General features: G+C 38.1%; 1 protein-coding gene across 2 annotated transcripts in view; it reads right to left on the bottom strand.

The window, feature by feature from the left end:
- Nucleotides 1-422: 422 nt before the first annotated feature.
- Nucleotides 423-15,567, bottom strand: part of ADGRD1 (adhesion G protein-coupled receptor D1) — a 435,558-nt gene continuing 420,413 nt past the window's right edge. For both annotated transcript variants that reach the window (XM_074299712.1, XM_074299710.1), the window contains 4 exons: nucleotides 11,542-11,668; nucleotides 8,213-8,254; nucleotides 3,859-3,951; nucleotides 423-933 (listed from right to left, as the gene is read on the bottom strand). In XM_074299712.1, coding sequence (XP_074155813.1) covers nucleotides 838-933; nucleotides 3,859-3,951; nucleotides 8,213-8,254; nucleotides 11,542-11,668 — 358 coding nt within the window. In that variant the 3' untranslated portion in view covers nucleotides 423-837. The remainder of the gene's footprint in view (nucleotides 934-3,858; nucleotides 3,952-8,212; nucleotides 8,255-11,541; nucleotides 11,669-15,567) is intronic.

Here is a 15,567-nt window from a genome sequence, read left to right as displayed (position 1 = left end):
ATCATCAAAGCTGGTGATTTCTGAAGCAAGCTTTAATTCTGCACAGATTTGAAGATAATATGAGCTGATTTATGTAAATGTCACTGGCTGTGAATGTGGAGATGTATGTACATATGATATCCCACCTAGATTGTAGCTCATAAAACACCTATTATCTGCCTAAGACTGGATGGTTACTAAATGCATTTGTATCTTGAGAGCAGAAGTCATAGTTTCCTTGGGCTTGAATCTCCAGTACGGTATGAAAAGCTGAACAGAGCTCTCTTTTCAGGGCAGAGTGTTTGGGGTATTCAGATGGATTTCCTTTCTTTTGCCTCTGTCTTTGGTATTCTGTGTATTCTTCCCTGGGATGATTGGACTCCTCAGGTACAAACAGAGAATGCAGAAAGAAGCAATGACTTCAGACTATCAACAAGAAGTAGTTTTTCTTCATTTTTTTTTCTCTCAGAAGCATGTCCTTCAGGAAGCCCGTGGTTTTAGTGCCATGAAGCTCTGGGCTTCCAGACAGCAGTGTTACGGGGATGGGTGTGGGGAGAGTCCTTTTGTTCTTTCCTTCTATCCATTGTTCTCATCACTGAGCAAGCTATCCAGTGTACACCAGGGCAAGAGTTATTCTGCTAATGGTCAAGAGGTGAGCTCCATTAAATACAAGAGAGTGAACTTAAGAAGATGACCAGTTACCCAACAAGCAAGGCAGCCAGTTTCCATTTCCCAGGCAGTGATGAGGAGAAAGGATCCTACTAACAATATCTGTGAGAATATCAAGGTGGGACTCTGGTAGGGCTGGGCCCCAAGGACATGGCAGGCTTTTCAAGGTATAGGGAAGTTGGCCCTGGGTCAAACCGCTGACAAGTCGATCCGGTTGGCAGAATTGCTGCTCTTGTCCCAAGTATTGAGTTTGGTGGGTGTTGTTCCTGGTCGGGTTCCATTCATCTGCAAACCAAAGGGATAGGAATAGTGAGAAGAGAAGATGAAAGTATGACATGAGCATTTCTATCAAATAGTTCAAGGATTACTTATGTAAGAGGGTAGGGAATTTTTCTGCTTATCCTAAAAAAAAACAGAACTAGGAGCCATGGCTAGGAGCTAGCTAGCTAGGAGGATTTCACAAAATTTCATTTGGTAGGCAACTTTATTAGAGTTTTTTCCAAAACATATACATGGACAATTCTTCAACATTAGTCCTTGCAAAACCTTGTGTTCAAATTTTCACCCCCTTCCCTCACCTCCTCCTCTAGATGGCAAGTAGTCCAATATATGTTAAACATGGTAGAAATATATGTTAAATCTAATATATGCTTACATATTTACATAATTATCGCACAAGAAAAATCAAATCAAACCAGAAAAAAAACTGCAAGAAAACAACAACAAAAAGAGTGAAAATGTTATACTGTGAATCACACTCAGTTCCCACAATCCTCTCTCTGAGTGTAGATGGCTCTCTTCATCACTTAAACTACTGAAAATGGTCTGAATCATCTCATTGTTGAAGAGAGCCACGTCCATCAGAATTGATTATTGTATAATCTTGTATAATGATCTCCTGGTTCTGCTCATTTCACTTAGTACTCAGAGATCATTTACTCCAACCTCCACCTGAATGAAAATTGTTCTCCTTTGTAACAGACCCAATTAGTGATCATCCAACTTCTCATTGAACGATTCTAGTGAAAAAAGAACCCACTGATTCTGAAATAATCCATTGTATTTTTCTTTACTCCATTAGGAAATATGTTTGTTTGTTCTTTCTTCCTCACATCAAGCTTCTTCCCCTTTTTCTCCTGGATCTGCCCTCTTTCATCAAAAAGAACAATTTAATCACGCTTAAACATGATGGGTTTTCCATTTGAAAATGACTATCACGTACTCTATCCTCTTGTCTAGTTCATTCTCATGCCCAATTTCTTCAAAGATGCTTATACAGCATGTTCTCAAGCCCTCTCACTATCCTAGTAGCCCTCAAGTGAATGTACATTTATTAGATTTAGTAGGAGCACAATATTCCAGATGTGGTCCAACCAAAGAACATTAAAGAAAACCATCACCTCCATAGTCCTAAACACTACACTTATCCTAATGCAATCTGGAATTTGCTACATGACTCCTATTGAACTTAAAACCCCTAGATCATTCTCATGAAAACTATTTAGCCAAACCCCCTCCATCATGTACTTCTTAACACAAGTAAATTATAAATTTATTTATTAAATCTTATCTTATTAGAGCCATTCCAATATTCTAAATCGGGGTTCTCAAATTATGGCCCTCGGGCCACTGAGGACGTTTATGCGGCCCGCTTTTCTCTATCATTGATTTTTTTAAAAACCTGGTTCAATACAAGGAAGAATTCCTTAATGGTCAGACTTGTCCAAAAATGGAATGGGTTAGTTTGTTGGATAGTGAGTTCGTTATCTTTGTAGGTATTTGTTTGGAGATCCAGGGATCTAAGATAAGAACCACAAACTGCACTAGACCTTAGAAGATACCTAATTCTCCTCTTTTTAGAGGTAAGGAAACTAAAATCTAGAGAAAATACCTCCACAATGAGGAGTTAGTACTCAAACCCAGGTCTTCTGAGGCTTGTAACTTCAAATGTTCTTTCCATGACATCTCTGAAATCGTGGAAGGAATTCCTGTATCTGTTAGAAAACTGGGCCTGTCCAACACTAAGATTCAATGATTCTGAGTAGGTGTCACTGATCTCTGATCCTCCAAGGCATGAGCCAGAAAATTAAATTTTCATCTGACAAGGTATTTAATAAATGATGTCAATTTGGAAGCTATGGACATAGTCTTGATAACAAGAAAGCTATATTAAGGGAGTGTGGAACCCACGTTTCATTAACACATTTCTTCTTAGCAAGGAGGAGTACTGAGTCCCAGGGTGGTTGTGAGGATCAAATGAAATATTTGGAAAAGCACTCAGCACTGTGCCTGTGACATAGTAAGGGCTATGTAACTGCTTATTCTCTCTCCCTCCTTGGAAAATCACTTATCCATTCTGACTCTCAGCTTCCATACCTAGAAAATGGACACAGTAAAAGCCTCACAGGGTTAGAGTGAAAGTCAAAGGAGATAACTATATGAAAATGATTTTTATAAACTTTTGTTGCTATTGTGTGTTCAGTCATTTCAGCCCTGTCCAATTCTTCATGATGCCATTTAGTGTTTTCTTGGTAAAGGGATTGGAATGGTTTGCCATTTCCTTCTCCAGCTCATTTTACAGTCGAGGAAACTGAGACAAACAGGGTTAAGTTACTTGCCTGAGGTCACACAGCTAGTAAGAGTCTGAGTTCAGATTTGAACTGTTTTTCCAACTCTGTCTATCATACCACCTAGCAGCCCCTTGCAGACCTTGAAGTGCTATACAGTGTTAATGAGCATCAGCTCAGTTTTTATGTTCAGGTCACGGATCCACCTACAGCAGGAATTGTTACTGCCAAGGGCCATTGGAATATTTATAGTACCATTTCGTGGACCATTCAAAATTATCGACTTATAGAACTCAAGCAGCTGGAGGATGTTGTTCTTAGTTTTCAGCTCATCATCACCTGTGGTTGCCTTAGCAAATGATTTTGTAAGCATTATATGGCCCAAGGACCAGATATTTCCCTCTCCTGACCTAAAGCTTGGGTCAAGGATCATAAGTCATTTTGAGAAACACTGCCTTGTCTGTTCTCTAAGAAGCCTTAACAACTTAGACCACAGAAAACTCCCACATATATGAATCTTTGCCTCATCTCGTGACGGGACTTCCTCTGTGGGTATCTACTCATTTGGAAATTGTCTTGAGCTTTAGAGCCAGCATTGGCTGGCGGGGGGTTGATTACACCCCAAGTATAACACGGTACTCACAATGTCGGAGTTGAAGGGCTTCACATTGATGTTGCGAATGGAACTGCTGGTGAGGGACCAAACCTTGGTTTTATGCTTAAAGGCAGCTCTCACCTGTGAAGAGGAGAGGATGTGAGTTAATTAGATATGATTTCAGAGCAAACTCAGATGGATGCTAAGGAGTCCCAATGAATTCCTGGGACTCAGGGTCACAGAAAATCAAATGTAAGATCATATTCAATATTTGGGTCTGATAAGTAAAATATTCCTATTCAATATTTGAAACATTGTAGAAGTCTTCACATAATAAATTAAGAATTCTTTCACTCATCCATCTGTAACATCATTCATTCAATAAGTTATCCATTAGTTCATTTTTCATTCCATTCATTTGTTAATCTTTTCAGTTTCTTATTTTATTCTTCCATCTTCATTCATTTATACATTTGTATTTTCCATTTATTGACTCACTCCATCCATTAATTTAGCTATTCATCCACTCACCCATTTTTAACAGTAATTTATTAAGCACCTACTATGTGACAAACACTGTGCTAAGTGTTTTACAAGTGTTTTCCAACAACCCTGAGAGGAATGTGTCATTAATATCCTATATTACAGATGAGAAAACTGAGGAAAACAGGTTAAGCAGCTTATATAGGGTTACATAGCTAGCAAGAGTATGATGCCAGATTTGAATGCAGAGTCCATATCTCTATCTGCTCTATTTTCAAACTGTTTTCACTTAGATATTCATTTATTCATTCAGCCCATCAATCCACACAGTTCCTTTATCTATTAACTTCATTAATCCATCCATTCACCATTTAATTCATTCAGCCATTCATGTATTCATTTATTCAATTAATAATTCAATCCAATCATTAACTCCACCTTTTATTTATCCATTATGCACTTTCTTTACTTACACATTTTATTAATTCATTACTTCTAGAAAATATTTACTAAGTATCTGCCACTGTATTGAGTGCTTTGAGAGATACAAAGCTAAATATAATAATTTGCAACTTCAAGGAGCTTACAATTTGGTAGTGGAGATAAGACATAGATAAGACATAGGAAAAAATATAACACCAGGCAAAATCTGGTAAGTAGCATGAAGAATGCAGAAAAGTCGTCATCCAAGGCTGAAAAGCCCCCCAAAAAAGGAGTGAATATGAAGCAGAATAAGGAGGATCACAGCTGAACTGCTTTTTAAGGCAGTTCTACACTTACATTGGGTTCTACTCTGGCTGCTAAGCTTCCTACTAATGCTATTGTCTTCTCAAATAGGTCTGCATTGGTAAGGAGCCTGATCATGATCATCATGATAGGCGATGTTTATGGGCCATCTTGAGATATACAAAATAAAAGAATGATATGAGACCCAGAGAAATGAGGGAATTTGCTCAAAGTGACAAATGCTTCTTTGTTTCCGCTCTACCTTGGCTTTGCCTTTCATATTACCTCTCTCTCCTCTGAGCCCTACAACAGCCCTGTGATACAAGCACTGCAGCTATTATTATCTCCTTTTATAGATGAGAAAACAGAAACTCGTGAAGTTAGTAAGAAGCCTGGGTACAAAGAGCCTTAAAAGTCAAACAGAAAATATTATATTTGATGCTGAAAGTAATTGAGAACCATTGGAGTTTATTGAATGGGGGGGAAGGGAGAAGGAACAATCTGACCTGCATTTTAGGAAGATCAATTTGACAGCTGAGTGGAGAATGCATTGAAGTGGGGAAAGATTTCAGGCAGGAAGACCCACCAGAAGCTATTATAATAGTTCACACATGAGGTGATAAGGACCTTCAGTAGTGTGGTGATATTGTCAGAGGAGATAAGAGGGTGAGATATAATAAATGTAGAAAGGGACTTGATGACTGATGGAAGGGGTGCAAGAAGTGGCTTGCTGCCTTGGTGATAGGGGGGATGATGGTAGCCTTGACAGTAACAGAGACATTAGGAAAAAGGGAGGAGTTTTGTTTTGGTTTTTTTTTTTTTTTTTTTTTTTTTTTGGAGGGGAGAGAAAATGAGTTTAGTTTTAGACAAGTTGAATTTATGGCTACTTTAAAAGAGAACTTGCGTTTTAGCTGTCTGATTAAGTATGTCTAAAAGGCAGTTTTGAGTAGGAGACTGACACTTAGATCTGAGAATCATCGATATGAAGATGATAATGGCCAGGTCAAACAAGCAGTGAGATTTGAACTAAGATCTTCCTGACTCAGAATTCGAAGCTCACTATGCTCTAAACCACATAGCAGTAGCTTCTATTCAGCTGATTTGATGACATGATTTCTGAGGTCTCTTTCACCACTAAGTCTATTTATGAAAGTTCATGTTAGCAGTAGACAGCATAATTAAGAGCAACAAAAAATAAAAGTCCCTCATAAAACATTTCTCCTTTAGTTGCAAGTGAAATACCATCCCCAAAACTCCAGCCTGGGGGCACCAAGTGCCTCTCTCTTCACTGGGTAAACTGGTGATGCTTTTTCTTTACTCATTTTTAAGAAGAAAAGAAAGACCACACAGAGATAGTCATATAAGGAATCCTCTTGAAGATTTTATCAAAGATAATTCTTTCTCTTCAAGTTTATTGAAGGAGCTGAAATATTCAGGGGCTGTTAATGTTGCCCAGGGGTCCTCGGAAACCAGTTCTTCAAAGAACAGTAAAATCTCCTGTAATGTTCTCCATTTGGGGACATAGTCATTAACCTGCCCATGTGATGCCATTACAAGTTTATTTGGAAAATCAGGAGTTAGGAGCTGCCATTCTACAGCAGATCAACACGTGGCCTTTTGGGGAAATGGGAGGGGCGTCTCTCTCAGAGATTCAACCTGAAGCTAGAGAGCTTTCTGCTGGAAGCCAAGTGAGCTAATTCAATTCCAGCCGATTGGATTCAACAAACATTTCTTAACCACCTGCCATGTGTCGGGCCCTGTGTTCAGTGCTTGGAAAAAGAAACAGCCTTCAAAGGATTCACTAACAATCTGAAGGGGAAGGATAAAGAAGGGGCAAGAGGAGTTGGTTATGGTATGATTATGATCCCAGCAAGGTGAAATGGTGGAGAGACTAAGGGCTTGGAATGAGAAATACCTAAGTTCAAATCCAACCTCAACTGTGTGGCTCTTTAGAAATCACTTCATCTTTTGCTTGCTTCTGTTTCCTCGTCTGTAAAATGGAGAAATAATAGTACCTCTTTCCCAGGATTATTGTGAGAATAAATGAGATATTATTTGTAAAAAGCTTTACAAACTTTACAAAATGCCACATAAATGCTGTTGGTTATGATCAATGTTATTACTATTACTGTTATTATTACTGTTATTGGTATTGTTATACAAAGTATGGTAAAGTACCAGATGTTTATTGTAGAAAACCTAGAGAATCAAAGGTTATCTCTGACAAGCACAAAAGCTGAATGTCACTTACCTTCTCAAGGTTATTTATTATATGTTTGATATTGAGCAACTTAGCTTCTCTGGCTTCAGTATTCTCATTTCTAAGATGAGGGTGGGAGGGGGAGGGGCCCCTACAACTGTCTATCATGGAACAATCCCCCATATACTTTCCCATAGTTTCCACTGCTTAGCCAGTCCTTTCTATAGCCAGGCTGAATTCCTAGCAACACTTTAAAATGAAACTCAGATTCACCTCCTCCAGGAAGTCTTCCCTCTTCTCCTTATCAGTAATAATCTTCTTCCATGGTTATCACAGACAATAATCCCTTGCCCCTTTCCGAGGTACCTATCATGTAATATTGTAAATTCTAGCTTTCCTCATTGATTTCTATTAAACTGAGCTCCCTGAGGGAAGGAACCATGTTTTATCTCAGACCCAATATAGTGCTATATGCAATAGGTACTTAATAAATGTCTATGGCATTGAACTGCATCCATAGGAATGAGTGGCTTCCACAGTGGGGATTTTCATCTTACATTATTTCCTTTCCCTCTTTTTTCTGGTCTTGGTTCACTTATCAGGTAAACAGTCCAGGGAGACATTGCTAAGCAACAGGGAATATAGCACTGTATGCAGTAGGTGCCCAATAAATGTCTATGCCAATGTCTAAATGCATGTATAGCAATGAATGGATTCCACAGTGGGGATTTTCAGCTTAGATTATTTCCTTCCCCTCTTTTTTCTGGTCTCAGTTCAGTTATTAGGTAAACAGTCCAGGAGGCATTGCTAAGCAACAAGGACAAAAGCTCAACCATCCTCCAGCCCAGGTCTTCTCGGGCAGCAAAGAGAATTCAGGAATCCTGGAACAAAATAGCCATGGCCAACCCCAAGTAGGGAATAGTTTCAGTTTCTCTGAATAGTGTGCTGAAATAAAAACCAGATTATTACTACCCATGGGAAGCTCAGACTCACCTCAGAATTCAGGAGACAGTGAAACAGAAAGATGAAAAACCCCTGTGAGGGAAAAAGGATAAGACAAAGTTAGCAGCTATTTACACATTTCAGCAAATGAGTACCTAAAAATATGATGCCCTCTTCAATTCAGGGTCCAGGGGAAAGTCAGGGGGATTTTGAGTCAGAGGATGTGAACATGAGTGGTAGTTCTCTCACTTACTACCTGTATGACTGGGCAAATCATTTCATTTCTCTAGATCTCAGTTCCTTTAGCTGGCAAGTAACAGTTGAACTAAATTTCTCTGAGGTCCAGTTTGATCTTTGATCCGATAACCAATATTGTTTTTCAGTGAACAGCAGGCTATGTTTAATCATGAATTTCCAGTACTGGAGCTTGGGACAGGATCATGAGTCTCAAGCTGGAAGGAATCTGTGAGGACATCTGGTCCAATCCTCCTATTTTTTAGATGCCACAGGGGACTGACCAATGAGGATTCAGCCTTGGGAGTATCTCCATTGGTGAGCCTATATCTGGAAGTTCTTGGTGATTTGGAATGAAGGGGTCCTGATATCCAATTCAGAATATAGGCAAGTAGGAGCAGGTAAGTAGATAGAGCACCAGCCCGGAAGTCAAGAAAACCTGAGTTCAAATCTGCTCTCAGACATTTAAAATTTCCTAGTTGTGTGACCCTGGGCAAGTCACTCAACACCAACTGCCTCAGGGGGGAAAAAAAAAACACAGGAATATAGGCAAGCATTAAAATGTCTATTTCCATCTACTCGTTGTATGATCTGTGCATGCAAAAAAGCCTTTCAGATTCAGATTCAATTAAGCCTTTCTTTGTATCTTTAATGATCAGCACAGAGCCTTGTACATAGTAGGTGCTTAATGAATGCTTATTGACTGACTGATTTCTAAAGGGGGAGTAGGAAGAGAGCAAATATATACAATTACTTTTCATTCCCTGGTGATGAATATAATGCTATGAACCTCTTTGATTGGGGTGAGGAGGGGGAGCCACAGACCCTCTCTCACTCAAATTTAGCAAAAGGTCAAAAAGCTGATGATTTTGTTATTGCTGAAGAGCTAGCAGAAACCCATAGAGCAGAATCCTGCTTCCAGCTGCCAATTTCCTCTGACATGAAGCTTATAAGCACATGGCCCTGTTGTTCTTCCTAACCCCTTTGAGCACATTCTTTCCTGGAACAGATAAAGGAATACTGGAAATATAATGGATTAAGCTGAGACCTTGTGAGTTGTGAAAGGTAGCTAACTCTAGTGAACTGCCAGAAGCTATGTGTTCTTTGCCAGAATTTCTAGATAAGGAAACCTGGTCCACTCTTGTTATTCAGTTATTTTAGAAGCCTGGTCCACTCTTGTTATTCAGTTATTTCAGTTATGTGTGATATTTCACCAGCCCATTTGAGGTTTTCTAGGCAAGAATACTTGAGTGCTTTGCCATTTCTTTCCTCAACACATTTTACAGATGAGAAAACTGAGACAAACAGGACCTATTCAAATCACATAGTAAGACTCCAACTCAGATCTTCCTGGCTCTAGGATGGGTTCTCTATCCACTGAGCCATTTAGTTACCTCCTACCCAATACAGCCCAAATGAATCATCAAGATCAGTCAATCAATGGATCAACTCAGTATCCACAAAGCCAGGGTTCTCAAGTAAGAAAGCAGCTTTGTTCTCCCACCAACTACATCTGAAAGTGAACTTGAATATTTATGAGAACCAAATGAACATTAAGCCTCTACTCCCTAGGTCACAAAGGTGATGCAAGAGAGAATGCACCCTCAGGTGATGGGGAAATATGTTTGTACCTCTGTTCTTGCTTTATCTTCTCAACAAATAACCCTTTTGCAAAAGTTAATTGATGTTAATTAGCTAAACCCTACTATGAAGTTAGTTAATGATATAGAGGAGATAAGTGCTCTGAAGGAAAATATATTATAATGGAGACTTAGGCTTATTACATCAAATAAGAACCCCAAAAGTGTTCTGGAGTACCTCTGATTGTTTTCTAGAAATTCATCAGTAAGAATGAGAACTGACATCATCACCACACTTGCGCAGCACCAAAGTATTTTTCATAGATTATCTTATTTTATCTTCACAACAATCCTGAGAGGTAGGTTCTATTATTATTCCCATTTTACAGATGAGGAAATGGAGGCAAACAAGTAAAATGATTCATTCAGGGTCGTAGGACCACTATGTGTTTGAAGCAAGAAGAGAGTTAAGCTCTTCTTAACTCTCAAATACAACACTGTGTCCATTATGCCATCTGGATGACTATGAAGGCAAATGATAAAGACTCCTTCCCTCCAAAGAGGTTCCCTGGACCTTTGTGGTTATATTTAAACAATGGATGAGATTCATACAGGATGGATAGTCATTGGAGGGTTGTAATCTGTAGCTTCATAGGCAATATCTATGCTCTTGCTATCTCTGGCACTTTGGAGAATTGAGGGAAGTTTAAAAAACAAAGGCAGATGTGTGTCTGTATAGATATACATACATGAATACACATGTAATAAGTGTATTATATAGCCGTTCAAAGAGAATAATGACCACCATTTAGCAGTAACACTGTCAGCTTTAACAATGACCTCTGTCTTAGTCTATTTAATATTTTGCTTATGCATTTAACCTGCAGTGGGACAGGGGCCTTTGAAGGGATCTTTTCATTATTTGCTTCTAATAGTACAAAATAGAATTTTGAAATCACAATTCAGGATATCCTGAATCATGAGATAAAGAGCAAGCAAAGAAAAAAAGAAAAAAAATTGATTTTCCAGGCACTGTGGGTAACCTGACAATCAGGATCTGTGCATGGATGAGGAAGTAGAGGGGAATTTACAGTTCAGTAATATCTGAAGGAAGAGTTCACCCCTTCCCTTATCATCATTTTCAGGATTATCTGAACCTATCCCAGCTCTTTGTCTGTGCAAAACTACCTGTAATAACTGTGACTATGGATTAAGCATGTTATTTCACCACTCCCTGCATTTCATTTTTCACTAGATAAAATCAGAAGCAATCCAACCTACACCCCAAAGCCCTGGATTTGAGGGAGTGTGTAATATGACTATTTCTCTGGCCATCTTGTTAGGGAAATGTTAAACCATTTATTTGGTAATTGTTCTGCTTTTTTATCTTGGGAGAAGGTGGAGGAAGGGGAATCTTGCATAGATGGCAGGTTCCTTGGATTATAAAAGGGTACAAAAAGTCAAGTTAACTCAAATGAAGATACAACTAATCTCCAGACCATGTCTTCTGAGAGCTAACCAGTAACTTGGCTGTTCCTTCTCACTGAACCCCAGAGATTCACTTACTTGTAAAGAGTTCAACACCGCAAACATGTACTGGAACACGATGGCATGGTTATTCACAGCAAGCACACCAAAAATCCAGGAACTCCCCAGGATGGGCAGGAGAACTGCCACTGCTTTGGCTGTCAACCTGAAAGATGAAATGTGCCACGGGAATTTCATAATAGAGTTGATAGGCAGAGTAGCTTTCACAGATTCATGGCTAACTATGAATTGAGATATTGTTTTTGGATATCACAGAATCATGGAACAATCACAAGTTCCACAGAAACATTGTTGATATACTTCTCTCCTCTTGATAGAGAGATGGGGGACTGTGGGTGTAAAATGATGCATATACTGTTAGATATTCATTTGACTATGATGGATTATTTTTGCTCAAATTTTTATATAAAAGGAAGAAAGGGAGGAAGGAAGGAAGGAAGGAAGGAAGGAAGGAAGGAAGGAAGGAAGGAAGGAAGGAAGGAAGGAAGGAAGGAAGGAAGGAAGGAAGGAAGGAAGGAAGGAAGGAAAGAAGGAAGGAAGAAAGGAAGGAAGGAAGGAAGGGATAGAGGGAGGGAGGGAGAGGAAATGAAGGAAAGGAAGGAGAGAATAAGAGAAGAAGAGAGAGAGAAGAAAAAGAAAGGACATTAAACCATGATTTAATTGGAATAAGGAAATAGCCTTGCAAAAACTCTGAGTCTGAAACAGGTTAGGAAATTGGAGATCTGAAATTTATAGTCAGCATTACTTAGAACAGAGATGTCAAAAATTCTGCCTACAATACTCCCCAGTGCAGTTGAACAGATTGAAATGTAATTAGGAAATAATTAATGGAATAAAAATGCAATAAAACCTAGAGAATGTTCATTTGAGTGTTTCTAAGTCAACATAAGACCTTTAGGGAGCTTTATGTACCATTTGGTAGCACCTATTTAAATTCTGAACCATTCACATAGACCACTAAGAGATAAATTGATTTGCCCAGGATTGTAGAGCCAACACATGTCAAAAATGAGACTTGAACCCAGAACATTTTGGTGTGGAAGCCAGCTCTCTATCTGTTCACTAGGCCTCTTACTTATACTGCCTCTTAATAAATACTTGATTGGTTGATTCTATGTTATGATTATCATTTATTATAATAAATATTTGTTTCAAGTAATATTTATAAATATGTCAAATACTGACTATAATAAATATTTATAAAGTTATTAAATCTGTATAAATATATTAACTATAATAATAAATACCATTTATAAAAATAGTAAATTTTTATAAATATATTAATTATAATAATAAATATTTATAAACATTCAATCTATGGGCATATTTGTCTTAATAAATAATATAAATATTATAAAAATTTCTAAATATAATAATATTTATTATGATGTAGCACCAATAGAGGAAATATATTAACAGGCTTCAAGTGCTTGAAGGACATTCAGATGGAAGAGAAATTCCACTTTTCTTGGGTAGCCCCAGGGGGAAGAACTTAGGGAAAATGGAAAGAAGTTAGGATAACAGGATAGATTGGTCTTCGGCTTCTACATCTCTAAAATGAAAGCACTATTTGAATGTTAAGTAATGATGATGATGGTGGTGATAGTAGTGTGGGGCTATTGGTAACACCTCAGTGATGGGAATGCTATCCAGTACACATTAAGACCCAATAAAATAAAATGCCCCATGTGCAGTCCAGAATCCAGAGTGAAACTAAGTGTAAATTTGACAATTTCAGTTCTATATTACAGGTACACAATGCACTTTTTGTAGAATAAATCCCATCATTTAAATGTAATAACTTCTGCTATTGAAAACATTTAAAATATAATCCAATCCCTCCACAAAGTATCTGCTACAATTCCCCTCCTGAACCTGAGCCATTCTCCTTGAATCATGAAGCTTATCTTCTGACTACCTTCAGTTTTGAATGATTTCTCCTCTCTGAGACCTCTTCTTTCATGCTGCCCAATCATTTTCTATTTTCCTACTCTTCTACTGTCCTTCTAATATTCCAATCTTTTCTGAAAAATAAACATTTTTATGCCTGTTTTACCTTTGGGGGTCCAATTTCCATTTCTCCCCTCTCCTTGTGTATTACTTTAATCATTCAGACATCTAACATGGATGTTTTGGATTTGTTCTGCACAGCTAAATTGCCCAGAGACCTTTAGATCATTTAAGTTTAGCTCAGTTTTCTTTCTATGTGTGTCTGTCTCTGTATATGTCTCTCTGTGTCTCTCTGTCTCCTCTCTATCTCTTTCTGTCTGTATGTGTGAGTTTCTCTGCCTCTTTCTCTCTCTGTCTCTCTGTTTATGTCTCTGTTTCTCTCTGTCTCTGTCTCCCCTTTTCTCTGTCTCTCTTTCTGTCTCTGTCCGTCTCTGTCTCTCTGTGTCTCTCTCTGTCTCTGTCTCTCTCTGTCTCTGTCTATCTCTCTGTCTCTCTCTCCCCCTTCTCTTTTCACCTTTGTTTTTCTTGTTTTCTTGAACACAGTCAGTAGCTGATGCCAAAACAGATGGATGATCCCTAACAGCCATTAAGGAAAAATCACTACTCAAGAGAAGTAAATTGTATTGCTTTTAAGAATGAGGGCCATAACTCACCAATCAATGCTATTGGTTCTGTGGGAAACTAATCCTTTTATAAGGCACTCGGTCTCTGTGTCATTTCCGTCATCCTGTCTGATTCCTGAGACTCATAAACCATCATTAAAGAAATTAAGGAAAAGAGACAGCAAAGTTAAGAATAGAAACTGACTTTTTTCTGAGTAATTCATTAATGCTTTCCATCTTCCCTCCTAAACAAATAGACTCCTGAATGTGTCTGCCTCCTGAGCTCAGACAGACTGTGGTCTTATTTTATCCAAAGGAAGGAGATATATTCTATCAGAGAGGAGAAAAGGTATAGTTATGTATTATATTATATTTGTAATATTATAGATTTAGAGCTGAAAGGGATGTTAGAAATATACTACAACCCTATCAATTTACAGATAAGTGATGCTATGCATTTGGATCATATAGTCTTCAGAGAGCCAATTGTTAAATTTTCAGTGTGAGCATTTATATCTCAGAAATCACCAAAACCACAAATCAGGTTTGATTTATTTTTTGTTAGTTGTCTGGGCTTAAGGAAGTGATGAAGAAAATGCAGATTTGATTTTTAAATGTATCATATCCTTTTTTCTCTCAGAGAGCTGATTGTTAAACATTTACCATCAAATATCTGATTTAAACCTAAGTCTTCCTGCGCCCAACATTCTCTGAGTACACCATGTGCCTCTTTCACAGATAATTATGATGCACGGCAGTGTAGGAGAAGCATTTTCAAATGGTAAGACACAAAAGTTTTTGTAAAGTCTGAAATAGTTTTCACTTACAAGGGGGATTACAGAAAACAATTTTAAAGGGCCTAGAATGTCTTGGCCAAACTATATATGAATTAATTATGTTGGTTTCTCAGGCCCTTTTGGATGACCTTCTTTTATTGGATGTATCTAAGAGATTATTAATGGCTTGCTGTGGGGGACACAGAGGTGACATATAGCCAGATAGGTACAACCGGATTAAATGATCTCTAGGTCCCTTTTTTATTTAATGGGTAATAAGGGAGGACATTATAGATTTGTGAGGCAGAAGAAGAACAAATCACAGCTGTAATGGCAGGGCAAAGAGATCATCTGTAGTTAATCTAGAGAGAGAAGTAGACCCAAACAATTATTCATATAATGACATTAATAACTTCTAAATTTCAGTATCCTGACACAATGTCAGTTTGGCTACCCTAGTTATGTTTCTTTAGCTACCCTAGTCATGGCTCCTTTATACATCATGAAGTTCTGCCAACTGTATAAAAGGCAGATGGAAAAACCCATTCTGATGTTATCACAATAGACCAAAAATTATGGTATTACTAGTGTAGTGGCTGTAGGAACTACAAGTAAGAGGCAAATATGAGAAATTTTACAAAAGAGGTTCTCATAATTAATTGGATATAAGCTGGAAAGGGTAGAAGGACGGATGTTTGTCACTTGTTTTTTGTTAC

The sequence above is a fragment of the Sminthopsis crassicaudata genome, chromosome 1 (assembly GCF_048593235.1).
Source record: "Sminthopsis crassicaudata isolate SCR6 chromosome 1, ASM4859323v1, whole genome shotgun sequence".
NCBI lineage: Eukaryota > Metazoa > Chordata > Mammalia > Dasyuromorphia > Dasyuridae > Sminthopsis > Sminthopsis crassicaudata.
This window is presented reverse-complemented; position numbering and strand designations above follow the sequence as displayed.